We start from the raw sequence: 14,210 nt of genomic DNA, 5'->3' as shown, positions 1-14,210 counted from the left end.
GGGCTTGGACAGCTCAGTGGCTAAGAGCACCTGTTACTTTGTTAGGTTCCTAACACCAACACAGTGGCCCACAACCACCAGTAACTCCAGTTCCAGGAGATCTGGATTCCACGGGTATCATACACTAATGGTGTATAGACTTAATGCACACAAAACATTTGAACATTCAGTGAAATTAAATAAATATTAAAAAAAAAAAAAAGAATCTCTAGCCAACGCTCTATTTATGCAACAACAGTAGAAAGTGGCCATAGCAGTTGGTATCATTTTATTGTTTTCCTCGCTTCATGCCTGCAACTCCAGCCTTGTGAAGATGAGGCGAGAGGATGGTGACTTGGAGGCCAGTTTGGTCTAAACAGTAAAAGCCTACTTCAAAACAAAATTTAAGAACATTTTTTCCCACAAAGCTAGACACTACTCTGGTAGCATCTATCCTTACCTTACACAGGTCTTGCAAAAAGTCAGTGAAGATGTTGCTGTCAAACTGTCATAACCAATATTGTTACAGTGTCTTCCTACTGATGCTGTTACAGTGTCTTCCTACTGATGCTGTTACAGTGTCTTCCTACTGATGCTGTTACAGTGTCTTCCTACTGATGCTGTTACAGTGTCTTCCTACTGATGCTGTTACAGTGTCTTCCTACTGATGCTGTTACAGTGTCTTCCTACTGATGCTGTTACAGTGTCTTCCTACTGATGCTGTTACAGTGTCTTCCTACTGATGCTGTTACAGTGTCTTCCTACTGATGCTGTTACAGTGTCTTCCTACTGATGCTGTTACAGTGTCTTCCTACTGATGCTGTTACAGTATCTTCCTACTGATGCTGTTACAGTGTCTTCCTACTGATGCTGTTACAGTGTCTTCCTACTGATGCTGTTACAGTGTCTTCCTACTGATGCTGTTACAGTGTCTTCCTACTGATGCTGTTACAGTGTCTTCCTACTGATGCTGTTACAGTGTCTTCCTACTGATGCTGTTACAGTGTCTTCCTACTGATGCTGTTACAGTGTCTTCCTACTGATACTGTTACAGTGTCTTCCTACTGATGCTGTTACAGTGTCTTCCTACTGATGCTGTTACAGTGTCTTCCTACTGATATTGTTACAGTATCGTTAGAGGTTAGTGATACAAACAAGAGTCGAGAGGGTGGGGTAAGCTTGTTGTGAGTGTAAATACGTTTTTGTTTTGATGCCAAGTGTGGGATTCAAAACAGACTTGTGTGAGGGTGTGCGGTGTTCTTCCACTGGAAACAGACTTCTGAGAAACAGGTGATGTTTGTCCACCAGAAGAGAAGCTACCTTTTGCCCAAAACAAGGGGCTGGGCATTTTTGGTCTTGTTTGTTCATTGCTCCACTTCGAGACACTCTTAGAGAGAACACTTCCAGTGAGTGCTTTCAAGTTCCGGCTGCTGCTCCTCAGGGTTCCAGTGGCTGCAGCTGCAGTCACTTTTGCTGAATTGCTGGTTTGCTGTTGAGTGGGTCTTCTGGAATCCTGCTGACTATACCAATGGAATCGCTCCAAGGAACTGAGTGTAAAAATATCTACTTCTCTTATTTCCATTAACATCTTTTCTCTCCTATCTAGGGTAGGTAGGTTGGAAGGGAGGTACAAACACTAAAGAGTTCAAAGCCTGCATAAGCTCATATTCAAAGTGCAGAAACAGAACCTGGTTCTCAGTATTTGTGGACTGGTGGGACTACCTCTACCCGCAGGAAGGTATTTCATAAAGGGGTTCTTTGCTTATTTAAAACAGCCAGAGTCAAGTTGTAGCTATCCTAGAGTTTAGAATGTGTGGTTGACTCATGGAATACATACCAGGAAAGAAAAGAAAAGAAAAAGGGAAAGCCACAGACTTTAATGATCAATCAACCATCACCAAATGAACAGATGACCTTCTGTACAGGAACACAATATCTGTCCTCTGCAAAGGGTTCCAAAGGTCAGAGGCCCCTGTACAAAGTAGAGCTGGCAGCACAATGTTTTATGGGATTCTCAATAATTGCTCAGATGCCATGATGGAACAGAGAGCTGTAACTCAGTCGTTTGTGCTGGGGAGTGATAACTGGTGGGCTATCACCAAAATTTACTTTCCAGAACTCAGATGTGCTTAAAACAAACTTTTTCACACTCTGGAATCTATATTTTCACTCATGACACAGGAAAAAAATGCAAGTTCATTAACTAGAAGATCTTCATTGTTATTGTGTAGGTCAAACTTGTGCCGGGGAAAAGTCAATTCAAAACTCAAACTTCTTTTCAAGACTTGCTAGTTCTTTGGGATACAAAATCCAAGACACATCTCTTTTTGTTTCTTTCTTTCTTTCTTTCTTCTTCTTCTTCTTCTTCTTCTTCTTCTTTTTGTTTTGTTTGTTTGTTTGAGACACAGCTTGTCTGTGTTATCCTGGCTGTCCTGAACTGGCTTTGTAGACCAGGCTAGCCTCAAACTCACTGAGATCCACCTTCCTCTGCCTCCCAAGTGCCAGGATTAAAGGTGTACGCCACCACACCGAGCTAAGACACATCTTTCTACTCCCAGATGTCATAGTGAAAAAGGGAAAGAAAGAGGAAAATTATTGAACAAAAGAGTTCTCCCACTGACCAGATCCATGTGACTACATTTTCTGGACTGGTGTGACCTGTGAGTCATTCCTCCATAGGAACCAAGGCTCTTTGTTTGCCAGTGATGCTAAGACCCTCTTCCAGGATCCTATGTGCTCAGCCCTTCACCTGAGCCCGGATAACCTCCGTTTGAAGCTGTCTTGGACAGTCACTTCTTGGACAGTCACTTCTATAGTATCCACCACAATAGTTATTTTTATTCTTGGAATGGTATAGCTCTCCAGTCAATACCCTCCATCCTCTAGGTCACCTCAGACCTCTAATGGATCACAAGAACTGTTTAGAAAGGAAGGAAGGAAGGAAGGAAGGAAGGAAGGAAGAAAGAAAGAAAGAAAGATAACAAAACCAACCAAACAAACAAAAAAAAACTTTCATTCTCCTGGCTCAATTGTTGTCTTGTAGACTTACTACCTCTTTCTTCTGGCCTAGGCCTAGTCCTGGAAGCTTCTAGCCTCCATACAATTAATTAACCTAAGCCTAGAATGTTTTCAGCCTCTGAGACTTACTGCTTAATAATCTCACCCTTACTTCTTTCTGAGCTCTGGGCTGGCTGGTTCAACTCAGCTGTTCTGGCTCAAACTCTTCTCCCACTTGATTCTTTAATCTTGCTTGTCTCTAGGCCAGGGAATTGCTCTGCTTGTCCTCAAACAAACTCAGCAATCTGCTGTAATCTTCTGGCTTCTTGTTTTCTTCACCTGAGTTCTCTCTCTGCAACCCATCTCCCTATCACTATCTTGGTAAACCTGCCTCCTCTTTCTGTAAAACTGCCTCTTAAGTAGCTTCCCTTTCCTCTCTCTTCTCCTGAGAGTTGGGCGTATCCTATTCTGTCAAATCTGCCACCCAATTAGACATCACTTTTAAACATGGGTGCTTCCTTGTACAAACTAACTTTACCTTCACTGTTTGGGATTAAAAGCATGTGCCACCAGTCCTGGACCTAAGTCTTTTTTTTTTTTTTTTTTTTTTAACTTGATACTTGCTCTATACCAGGTTGGCCTTGAACTCAGATCTGTTTGCCTCTGTCTCCTGGAATAAAGAAGTATTTATATTCCAGCCACATCCCACAGACCTAGAAGATCTTTGGCTATGATTTCTTGTCAGCTGGATCACATAGACCTAGAAGGTCTTTGGATATGATCTCTTGCCAGCACAGCCATGTTCAGAATTAACATTCCTCTTACAAAGAGTCACTTACATTGTCTAGGGCAGATGACCTAAGACGTTTCTAGTCTGTGAATTAGAAGCCACACTGACAGTGCCAGGCTAACAAGGCTCCCATGGAACTGCTTTGCCTGTACTCCCAAATAGTTCCTGGATTAATCTGGCCTCAAAGTCAGCCTACATACTACCAGTATGGAGAATACAAACACTCCTTATCCCTTGTTTATGCTGGGGACAGTCCTGAGGTGTGACCCAGTCTCTGTCTGCTCTAATATCCTCTGTGACTTTCTTTCCAGTCAGACTCTTCCGGGCTACATTTGTCCTTTTCCTGGGAACACTTTCCAAGAAATTCCTTTCAGGGGGATGGAGAGATGGCTCACAGGCTACTTTGCCAGAGGACCTGGGTTTGAGTCCCAGAACTGAGATAGTCAATTATCTGTAACTCCAGTCTTAGGAGATCAGATGTCGTCCTCTGGCTACCATAGACACTAGGCAAGCACACAGGCACAGGCAAATCTGTAGGCAGAACATACATATGCATAAAATTTTTTTTTTAGATGTTAAAAAGAAATTACTTTCACAGGAAAATTTGTCTGAGGTCATGCCCTTGCCAAACACAGGAGGCTGGAAAGTCAAGACACTTGTTGTCTCTCTAGTTTCCCCTCTCTCTTCTACAAGCCTTCCTCCCTACAGTAAAGGGGCTCACCAACCTCGCAATTCAATAACCTCTTAACACAAAGAGTAGAGTATTAAGGCAGGATCGACATTCAAAATCAACCATTATAATGTGCTATATTAAGAGGCTAAAGAAAGCTGGGTGTGGTGGCGCACGCCTTTAATCCCAGCACTCGGGAGGCAGTGGCAGGCGGATCGCTGTGAGTTTGAGGCCAGCCTGGTCTACAAAGTGAGTCTAGGAGATCCAAGGCTACACAGACAGAGCCTGCCTCGGAAAGAGAGAGAGAGAGAGAGAGAGAGAGAGAGAGAGAGAGAGAGAGAGAGAGAGAGAGAGAGAGACTAAAGAAGAAAAATCATATAATAACAAAAATTTATGCAGAAAAAGTGTTTTATAAAATTCAATAAATATTTATAAAAAATTATCACACAAAATACATAATGAACTCAAGAAACTTTAACAAACCAAAGAGTCCAATTAAAAATGAGGTACAGCAGATTTTTACAAGGACATAATATAAGTTATTGTCCTGTAGAAATATCCTATTAAATATTGTATGTCCCTCCTTTGTATACTTTGTAAAAAAAAAAGTAAAATACATAAAAAAGAAAATCATATAGGGGATGTGTGACATTATTGTAATTGTGTACTTGAGAGTAACATGCAAAAATAAAAATCAGAATATTTTTCCTGTTTAAAAAAAAATGAGGTAAGATCTAAACAGAGGAGTCTCAAATGTTCGAGAAACACTTAAAGAAATGTTTGACATCCTTAGCCATCAAGGAAATACAAATCAAAACAACTCTGATATTCCATCTTATACCCATCAAAATGGCTAAGATCAAACAAATAACAACTCATGTTGGTGAGGATGTGGAACAAGGGAAACACTTCTCCATTGCTGGTGGGAGTGCAAACTTGTATAACAATTCTGAAGTCAATATGGTGGGTTTTCAGAAAGTTGGGAATCAATCTACCTCAAGACCCAGCTATGCCACTCTTGGCCATATACCCAAAGGATGTTCCAACCCACCACAAGGACACTTGCTCAACTATGTTCATAGCAGCCAGAAACTGGAAACAGCCCAGATGCCCCTTAGCAGAAGAATGGATAAAGAAAATGTGGTACATTTATGTTATGGAGTATTATTCAGCTGTTAAAAGCAATGACATCAGCTAGGTGGTGGTGGCACAAGCCTTTAATCCCAGCACTTGGGAGGCAGAGGCAGGCGGATCACTGTGAGTTCAAGGCCAGCATGGTCTACAAAGTGAGTCCAGGACAGCCAAGGCTACACAGAGAAACCCTGTCTCAAAAAAAAAAAAAAAAAAACAAAAACAAAAACAAAAAAAAAAAAAAAAAAAAAAGAGCAATGGCATCTTGAAATTTGAAATTTGTAAGGGAATCAATGGAACTAGAGAAAAATCATCCGGAGTGAGGTAGCCCACATCCAGAGAGATAAACATGGTATATACTCACTGATAAACAGATATTAGTTATAAAGGATAATCAAGCTACAACCCACAGAGCAGAGAGGCTAAGAAACAAGGAGGGCTCTGGGTTGATACATACAACCCCCTAGGAAGGAAAAATGGAATAAATTTCACAGGTGGACTGGAAGCAAGTGGGGATAGGAACAGGACGGATCAGGTTGAGGGGTTAGATGCAGAGTACTGGGGAGATAACTGCAATTGGTGGGCATTTGGGGGGTGAGGTAGAAACCTAGTGCAATGGAAACCCCCTGGAATCTATGAGGGTGATCCTGTCAAAGAGCCCAAGTACTAGGGGATGCAGAGCCTGACCCAGCCATCTTCCATAACCAGGCTTCCAGTGGAGGAACTAGGACACCAACCCAACCATAAAACCTTCAACCAACAATCTATCCTACCTGCAAGATGTGCTGGGGTAGAGGCAGCCTAGAACTTGTGGGAGTGGCCAACCAACGACTTGACCAACTTGAGGCCCGGTCTAGGAAAGTGACACTGCCTGGAGGACCAGGAACCGGTGTAACCGGTGTTAGCAAACTGCCTCAGTCTGCCTAGTGACCTCTGATGTCATCACCTGCTGCCACAGTTGTAGCCCAGGATAAAAAGGACAAACCAGTGCCACCCTCTCCCAACCCCTGCTCTCTCATCTTTAGCCTCTCTTACTCCCCCCCCCCCAATCGAGGGGCACCCCACTCCCCTTCCTTCTCTCCCCATGTTTCTACAGTAAATCTTATACCATGTATGTTGTGTGGTGCATATTTAAAAGCCAGAGACCTAGGGTAGAACTAAACACAAATTGGAAAAAAAAAAAAATCAATGAAATGATGCTTAATGGCAGCATCATCAGAGAGGCTTCATCTAGCTCATCCAGCAAATGATGGGAGCAGTTGCAGAGACCCACAGCCAAAGGTTAGAATCCTGTAGAAGGTGGGGAAGGAGGATTGTAGGAGCCAGAGGGGTCAAGGAGACAAGGACATGCCCCACAGAATCAACTAAGCAGGGCTCAGAGGGCCTGCGCCTGTAACAGGAAGCCTGTATGGGTCTGACTTAGGTCCTCCTGCATGTATGTCCTGGCTATGTATGTAGCTTGGTGTTTCTAACTCTTCTGCCTGCTTTGGGGACTCTTTTCCTCCTGCTAGGTTGCCTTGTCCAGCCTTAATATGAGGGAGTGTGCCTTGTCTTAACTGTAACTTGTTATGGGAGGCCTGCCCTTTGGAGGAAAGTGGATTTAGGGGAAAAGGGAGGCGGGGGAAGAGACTGGGTATGAAAAGAGAGTAAATAAGAGAGAAAAACGGAAAAGAACAGAATGTCCTCAACATGATAACTTAGATAAACATCTGTACCAGCATGTGAAACTAAAGCTCCACACCTACTAAGTGAAAACTCCCCCACTCACCGGGCCTTTGCACTTTCCTACCTGGCAACACTCTTAAATTTCTATATACTAGAACTTGGCAGTTTCTGTTTGGCTAAGGAGGAGCCTAGGTTTCATCTGACCTGTCTCTAGCAGACACCACAGTGCATGCTGTATGCCAGTCACTATGGTCACTAATAGGTATCTCCTGTCACATTGTCACATTATCTCCTGACACATCTCATTGTCACAGTGTCCTAAAGCTGACTGTTAATTATATTTATTCCAGGTATGGAGGAACAGAGTCAGAGAGGTGCAGAGACAGGCTCAGCTGACACAGCATGTTTTCAAACCCAGCGCCTGGGCAGCTTCCATAGTTCACTGTGCCACCCACCATCATTCTGCCCAGCTGTTTTTGTGACACCGGCTTCAAGCATATTTATGTTTTGGGTCTAGAAGCAGAGGAAAAACAACTTGCTGGCAATAGCTCTTCAGAAACCCAATTCTAGAACTCTCTCTGGGCTTTGATGTTCTGAAAATCTGGTTCCTCTTCAACGGCACATTAGGATAAAATGGACAGGGCCTCTCTTCTCCCCTGTTAGCTTGCTAGGGCATAGCTCCACTAGGACAGAGAGAAGGAAGGAAGAGGCCAGCAAACAAGCCAAGGTGTGGACCGTAGAAATCTCTGCCAGGGTGCTCTGCATTTCAGCTCTTGCCTCTGCAGGACAGAGGTAACAGTTATGTCAAACCATTCTCAGTGTAATATATCTTGGTTTGCACATCATTCTTTTTTTTTTAATTCTTTACAAAAATGATTTATTTATTTATTTTTATTTACAGTAGTGTTCTGCCTGCATGTGTCTGTCTGTCTGAGAGTGTCAGGTCCCCAGAAACCAGAATTACAGACAGTTGTGAACTGCCAAGTGGGTGCTGGGAATTGAGCCCAAGTCCTTTGGAAGAGCAGCCAGTGCTCTTAACTGCTGAGCCATCTCTCCAGGCCCACCCCCACCAGTCATCCATTTATTTATTTATTTTTATTTTAAATTTATTATAATTTATTCATATTACATCCCGATTGTTATCCCCTTGCTTGTATCTTCCTGTTCCTAACCCCCCTTCCTCTTCCGCCCTATTCCCCTCCCTTAGACCTCTGACAGAAGGGGACGTCCTCCCCCACCTATGACCACAGCCTATCAGGATAGCCTGCTTCCCCTTCCTCTGCGGGCCTCTGTGGGCCTCCCCACACCAGAGTTCAGATCTGACCAATAGACAGCTCATTCTCCTCGGTTGCTGGGAGAGCGGGAACTACTCCCATCATCCTTAAGAGAAAATTTCGAGTAGTTGTTCAAGAATTGATGCATTGACAGAGGAAAGCCGGACACATTGTCCTTTGAAAGTTAAGGCCACATATCCACTTCAGGGGCTCATTAAACTTACTTAAGAGTTCTGAAACTTTGAAAAAACTTGTAAAAGGTGGTTAAACTTGTACTTCGATGTGGTCTTTGTCCCTAACCCCCGCATCTAAGAGCGTTTTCTGTAATAAAGGGCAAAGTACACAGAGTTATGCAGACTGCAAATATTCCTCCAATGGGTGAATGAATGAATGGAGTTCTCCAATTTTCACAATATTGGCAGGTTTTTAGTAGTGTGACCTCAGAGTACTGCAAGGGAAAATTCCTGAGCAGTGGCTGGAAACGCCCCCTGCCAGAGACATTATTGCCAACGAGTATAAGAACACATGTACAGCGACATAGGCTTGTGAATCCTAGCAAAGGGATTCCAGAAACGCCTGGCTCAGAAGCTTGGTAGAATGGGCCAGGTGCCACAGATTGCCAGCAAACGGAGCTGAGGCCCTGACAGCACCAAGACAGATAAATGAAATGCGATTCGATGGTGGCCCACACCTTTAATCCCAGCACTCGGGAGGCAGAGGCAAGAGGATCGGTGTGAGTTCGAGGCCAGCCTGGTCTACAAAGTGAGTCCTGGACAGCCAGGGCTACACAGAGAAACCTTGTCTCGAAAAACCAAAAAAAAAAAAAAAAAAAAAAAAAAAAAAAAAAAGCTATTCTGAAGTTTAGTAAAAACAAACAAACAAACAAACAAACAAACAATCCTTCTGTGGCTATGTTTATGGGGTCACAACTAGCCAGGTTAGGTGGTACAGGGCAGAGCAAAGCTGAGAGCACAGTGCCAAGCTAGCCAGAATCTAGAGCAAGGACGGACTTTTCTAGCTTCTCCAACCTTAAGAACAGAAGCATTGGCTGGTTCTGATCCATTTGGTGTGGAATGGATTCAAACAGCTGTGCTTAGAGGGCTAAAATGTTCTGGATTGAGAAAGGCTTTCTTTCTTTTTCTTTTCTTTCTTTCTTCCCCCCCCCCCCTTTTTTTCTTTTCTTTTTCTTTTTTTGGTTTTTCAAGACAGGGTTTCTCTGTGTAGCATTGGCCATCCTGGACTCACTTTGTAGACCAGGCTGGCCTCGAACTCACATCTATCCACCTGCCTCTGCCTCCCAAGTGTTAGGATTAAAGGCGTGGGCCACCACACCCGGCTAAGGCTTTTAAACAAGCCCTTACCTGAGCTCATCCTGGTCGGTGTAGAGATTCTGGAAAAGCCCCTCTATGCCTTCCTTAGGCACCTTGCCAGAGAAATCGAAATTCAGCTCATATCTGCTACCTGGTTGCAAGGGCTGTCCCAGATTCAGCACCACGTATTGCTTCTCCAGCGCCAACCACACACTGTCCACCGGCACAAGGCCTACAGAAGTGTTTCTAGTGTCCTGGTCCAAGGGACCCCGCACGTCCACTTGCTTGTGATTCAGATAGTAGCTGTGCAGCAACAATATCGAGGTGGCCACTACGCATCGTACAGTGATGTTTACGCGACCCGTGAAGGTCAAATTTGACATGGACAGGTCATCGGGCAGCAGCCGGGGCCACAGCTCCAGATTGTAATGAAAAGGGACAACCCAGGGTGGCAGGCGCAGATGATTCCAGGGCCCCGGCGGGAGTCGCTGTTCTGGCTCCCAGTCATCCTCTGATGTCTGGGTTGGTGGCTCCAGCTCCTGGCCACTAGGAGGGGATAACTTCTTCACCTGCTGCTCTGAAGGATGGACGCGCGCGCAGCTGCCGTACAGGGCAGCTAGAACCACTAGGGCCAGCAGGAGCGCTGCCGTTAGCCCCGCTAGCAGCAGGGTCACCCCGCGGCTCACATAGATGCCGGAGCTGAAAGGTGGGCTCATGGCTGGAGTCTGGAGTGAGCGAGATGGGAGATTTCGAGACAGTGACAGCGGGTCGAATCCAGGACAGGATGCGCAGCGATGGGACCCCTGCCCAGTCCCTCCCCTGTTGTACTGTCCCTCCTCTTCCAGGAGCCTGGAAAGACTGGGACTGAAGAAGGCAGCTGGGACCATGGCTTTTTCCCCTCCCCTAACCAGATCCAGATCCCTGCCTACCTAACCCCCCTCCCCGCCCCATCAGAGACTAGGAGGAAGGGCGGACCCCTCACCAGGGAGTGCTCCCCTTTGGTACTTGCAGAAAGGCACCGTCAAACTAAGATCCCATCTGGACGTCATCGACGGGTATTTTGGGGGGGGTATTTATTTTGTTTTGTTTTTTGGATTAGTACGACTGGCTGAAGTGTGAGTTGTGGGGTGTAAGAAAGGTTCAGGTTCCTGAGGGAGGGGAGGGAATGCGGTTTTGAAGACGCTCTCTGAACTGAGTCTGCAAAGAGTAGCCAAAATCTACAAAGCAACATCTGAACCAAAGTTTGTGTCTCCAGGTCGCCTCTAGATTAAGCTGACTACGGACACTGCTCAGACAGCAAGCGTGAACTTGAAAGTTTTGCTGGGTGTGGAGGACTAAAATCAAAGCAAATCAAACCAGGAAACAGGGAGCGATGCGTAGCGTAGCGGATGGATGGAAAGGAGGGAGAGCGGACCATACAGCGTCTGCTTAGGTCCGCAACTGCAACGTTGCCGGGAGCAAGATTGGGCTCTCTGCTTCCCCACGAGGAAAAAAGAGCCTCTGCTTATAAAATCCGATCATTTCAAGCAAAGAAGATAAAGCGCTCTCTCCACCCAGAAACCAAGAGGCAGAACTGTTTTCTTGGCGGTGCCCTGACTAGAGAGTTCTTTGGCATGCCAGGCATCTGTTTGCTATTTAGCTTGTGTGACTGGGCGGGTTCTCCGCCTGTGCGCGGAATGCTGTCCTGGGTCTGCAGACACGAGAGTACAGGCTGCTGGGAGAATTAGGAAAACTATGATTAAGATCTGTTGAAGGCTGAAGATTCACTTCAGGGTATTCCTTCTTTAAGTGTCTTGTTTTTCCCTCAGAGCCATTGGGAGAAAAGCCTTTGCCAGGCAGCTAGCTGTTACTGAGAGTTGCTTCCCTGTTTTGCCCTTAGCTCTTTCTATGAAGAAATTGTTTCAGCTGAGGAGGGACAGCAGTGAACCTCATGAGAAATGTATGTTTCCTCTCTCTTCCAACCGAAATCAATCACAGGAACACCACTAAAACAGGGAGCTGGAAGTCAGCTTGACACACTGTCATCGGTGGGCCCATCTTCCGCTTCTTGGTTGGGTTTGCTTCTTCAGAAAAGGAAAAATCATGTTTAAAAATAATTGTGCCCAGGTGCCTGATTCTCAGAAGATCCGGTGGAGATGAGGAGCAAGCTCTTTCTCTACCTTCACAGTCACACTGCAGGGATTGTGATCCAAGGTCACAGCATGCCCTCTGGGTTTAAGTCATCAGATGGAAATTGTGACTGAGCTGGTTAACTAAACAACTAACAAATCAGGGCTTTGCCCTCCCCATTTCTCCTTCCCACCCCCACTCCTGCAGCTTAACATGGTGGCTCAGGCAGAAGGAGCAAGTACAGGGGTACCCTTAGAGAGGATGCTTTAGCAGTGCAGAGAGAGAGAGAGAGACAGACAGACAGACAGACAGACAGAGACAGACAGAGACAGAGACAGACAGAGACATGGAGACAAAGACACAGAGACAGGAAGACAGTGACAGAGGAACAGAGACAAACACACGGAGAAACGGAGATGGAGACCAAAATACACAGAGAAAGACACACACACACACACACAGAGAGAGAGAGAGAGAGAGAGAGAGAGAGAGAGAGAGAGAGAGAGAGAGACAAACATATAGAGAGACAGAGAAAGAAATGGAGAGATAGGGAGAGTCAGACAGAGATACAGAGAGAAAGAGAAAGACACAAAGAGAGAAGATAGTGAGAGACAGACAGACAAAGAGAGTGACAGAGAATTCCAGGATTAGAGGCATAGACACAATGGCCAGTTCCTTCTAATTGAATTGTGTATATTCTATAGATATTTTCTATAAAATTCTATAGAATCTATAGATATTATATTTGATATTTCTAAGTGATATCAATGTTTTCTATTTATATCAACTTAATTTCAAAGTATACAAAGATTCTGCTCCTATTTAGTGCTACCTATTTCTTCTGTTAATTTCATAAATTACACCTTTATGTGTGTAAAATAATACAAAACTTCATAAAAAACAGTCAAATTGAAACAATAATTTAAAATCTAACAACTAAAAAAAGTCCTAGTCCATATGGATTCACTGGTGATCTGACCAGAATCTCAAAGAAGAACCAACAGTAGAGTATCTCAAACTATTTTGTAAATTAAGAAAGGGATGAACAATCCAAAATTATTAGTTAGTATTATCCTGATACCAAAATTAGATGAAAGCACAACAGCAAGAGGAAGTGAAATTACAGTCCAGTCTTCCTGATCAACGTAGACACAAGACTTCTCAACAAGACACTCAAGAACACATCAAAAAGACTGCCCACCATGGTGAAGTTCACTTTATTCCTGAGGTCTGGGGAAAGCCCAACATGTATAAATCAAAAAATGTGTAAGTGGACTCAAGATACAGATTCAATTTAATTATAAAGAAAATTCCCCCAAAGAAATAGAAAAAACTTAAAGTTAATACAGAAATGCAAAAATCTGGGTAGATAAAGCAATCTAGAGCAAAAAGAATACTGGTCGAGCTATCACTATACCTGATTTTAAATTCTATTACTCAAACATAAGCAATAAAACAACACTGTACTGGGACGGAAGCAGACACAAGAGTTCAATGGAACTGAAGAGAGGACCCAGACATGTGACCACACAACTGAAGCCATTTTATTTTGTTCTTATACAGGTGCCAAAAATGCACATTGGGAAAAAAAAGATAACCACTTCAGCAAGTGGTTTGGGGAAAATGGATATTTACATGTACAAGAATAAAACTCTACCTTTACCTCTCACACTGAACAGAAATCAACTCAAAACAGATTAAGAATTTCGGTCTAGGACCTAGGCGTGGTGATGCACACCTTTAATCCCAGCACTTGGGAGGCAGAGACAAGTGGATCATTGTGAGTTCAAGGCCAGCCTGGTCTACAAAGCAAGTCTAGGATAGCCAAGGCTACACAGAGAAACCCTGTCTTGAAAAACCACAAACAAACAAAAAATGAAAAACAGAAAAAGAATTTCAGTCTAGGATCTGAAATTTTGAAATCATTTTAGAAAAGAATGGAAAGTACATTTCAACACATTGGCATAAATGAGACTTTCTAAATAGGACTCTCGTTGTTCAGCAAATAAGACCAATAATCAACAATGGAACTCCATACTTATTTTCATAGTGATTGGCTCAGTTTGTGCTTTCATTAGCTGTGTATATAAATTCCTTTTAACCCATATCTTCACCAGCATTTGCTGCTGTTTTCTTCTTCTTCTTCTTCTTCTTCTTCTTCTTCTTCTTCTTCTTCTTCTTCTTCTTCTTCTTCTTCTTCTTCTTCTTGCTTTTCAAGACAAGTTTTCTCTGTGTAACCTTGGCTGTCCTGGACTAACTTTGTAGGCCAGGCTAGCCTCCAACTA

General features: G+C 43.9%; 1 protein-coding gene across 1 annotated transcript in view; it reads right to left on the bottom strand.

The window, feature by feature from the left end:
- The window catches only part of Lvrn (laeverin), a 57,303-nt gene extending 46,611 nt beyond the window's left edge, over window positions 1-10,692 (bottom strand). The window contains exon 1 of the mRNA XM_051163206.1: window positions 9,868-10,692. Coding sequence (XP_051019163.1) covers window positions 9,868-10,532 — 665 coding nt within the window. The 5' untranslated portion in view covers window positions 10,533-10,692. The remainder of the gene's footprint in view (window positions 1-9,867) is intronic.
- Between the last annotated feature and the right edge of the window lie 3,518 nt (window positions 10,693-14,210).

This window comes from Acomys russatus, chromosome 20 (genome assembly GCF_903995435.1).
Source record: "Acomys russatus chromosome 20, mAcoRus1.1, whole genome shotgun sequence".
Lineage (NCBI taxonomy): Eukaryota > Metazoa > Chordata > Mammalia > Rodentia > Muridae > Acomys > Acomys russatus.
This window is presented reverse-complemented; position numbering and strand designations above follow the sequence as displayed.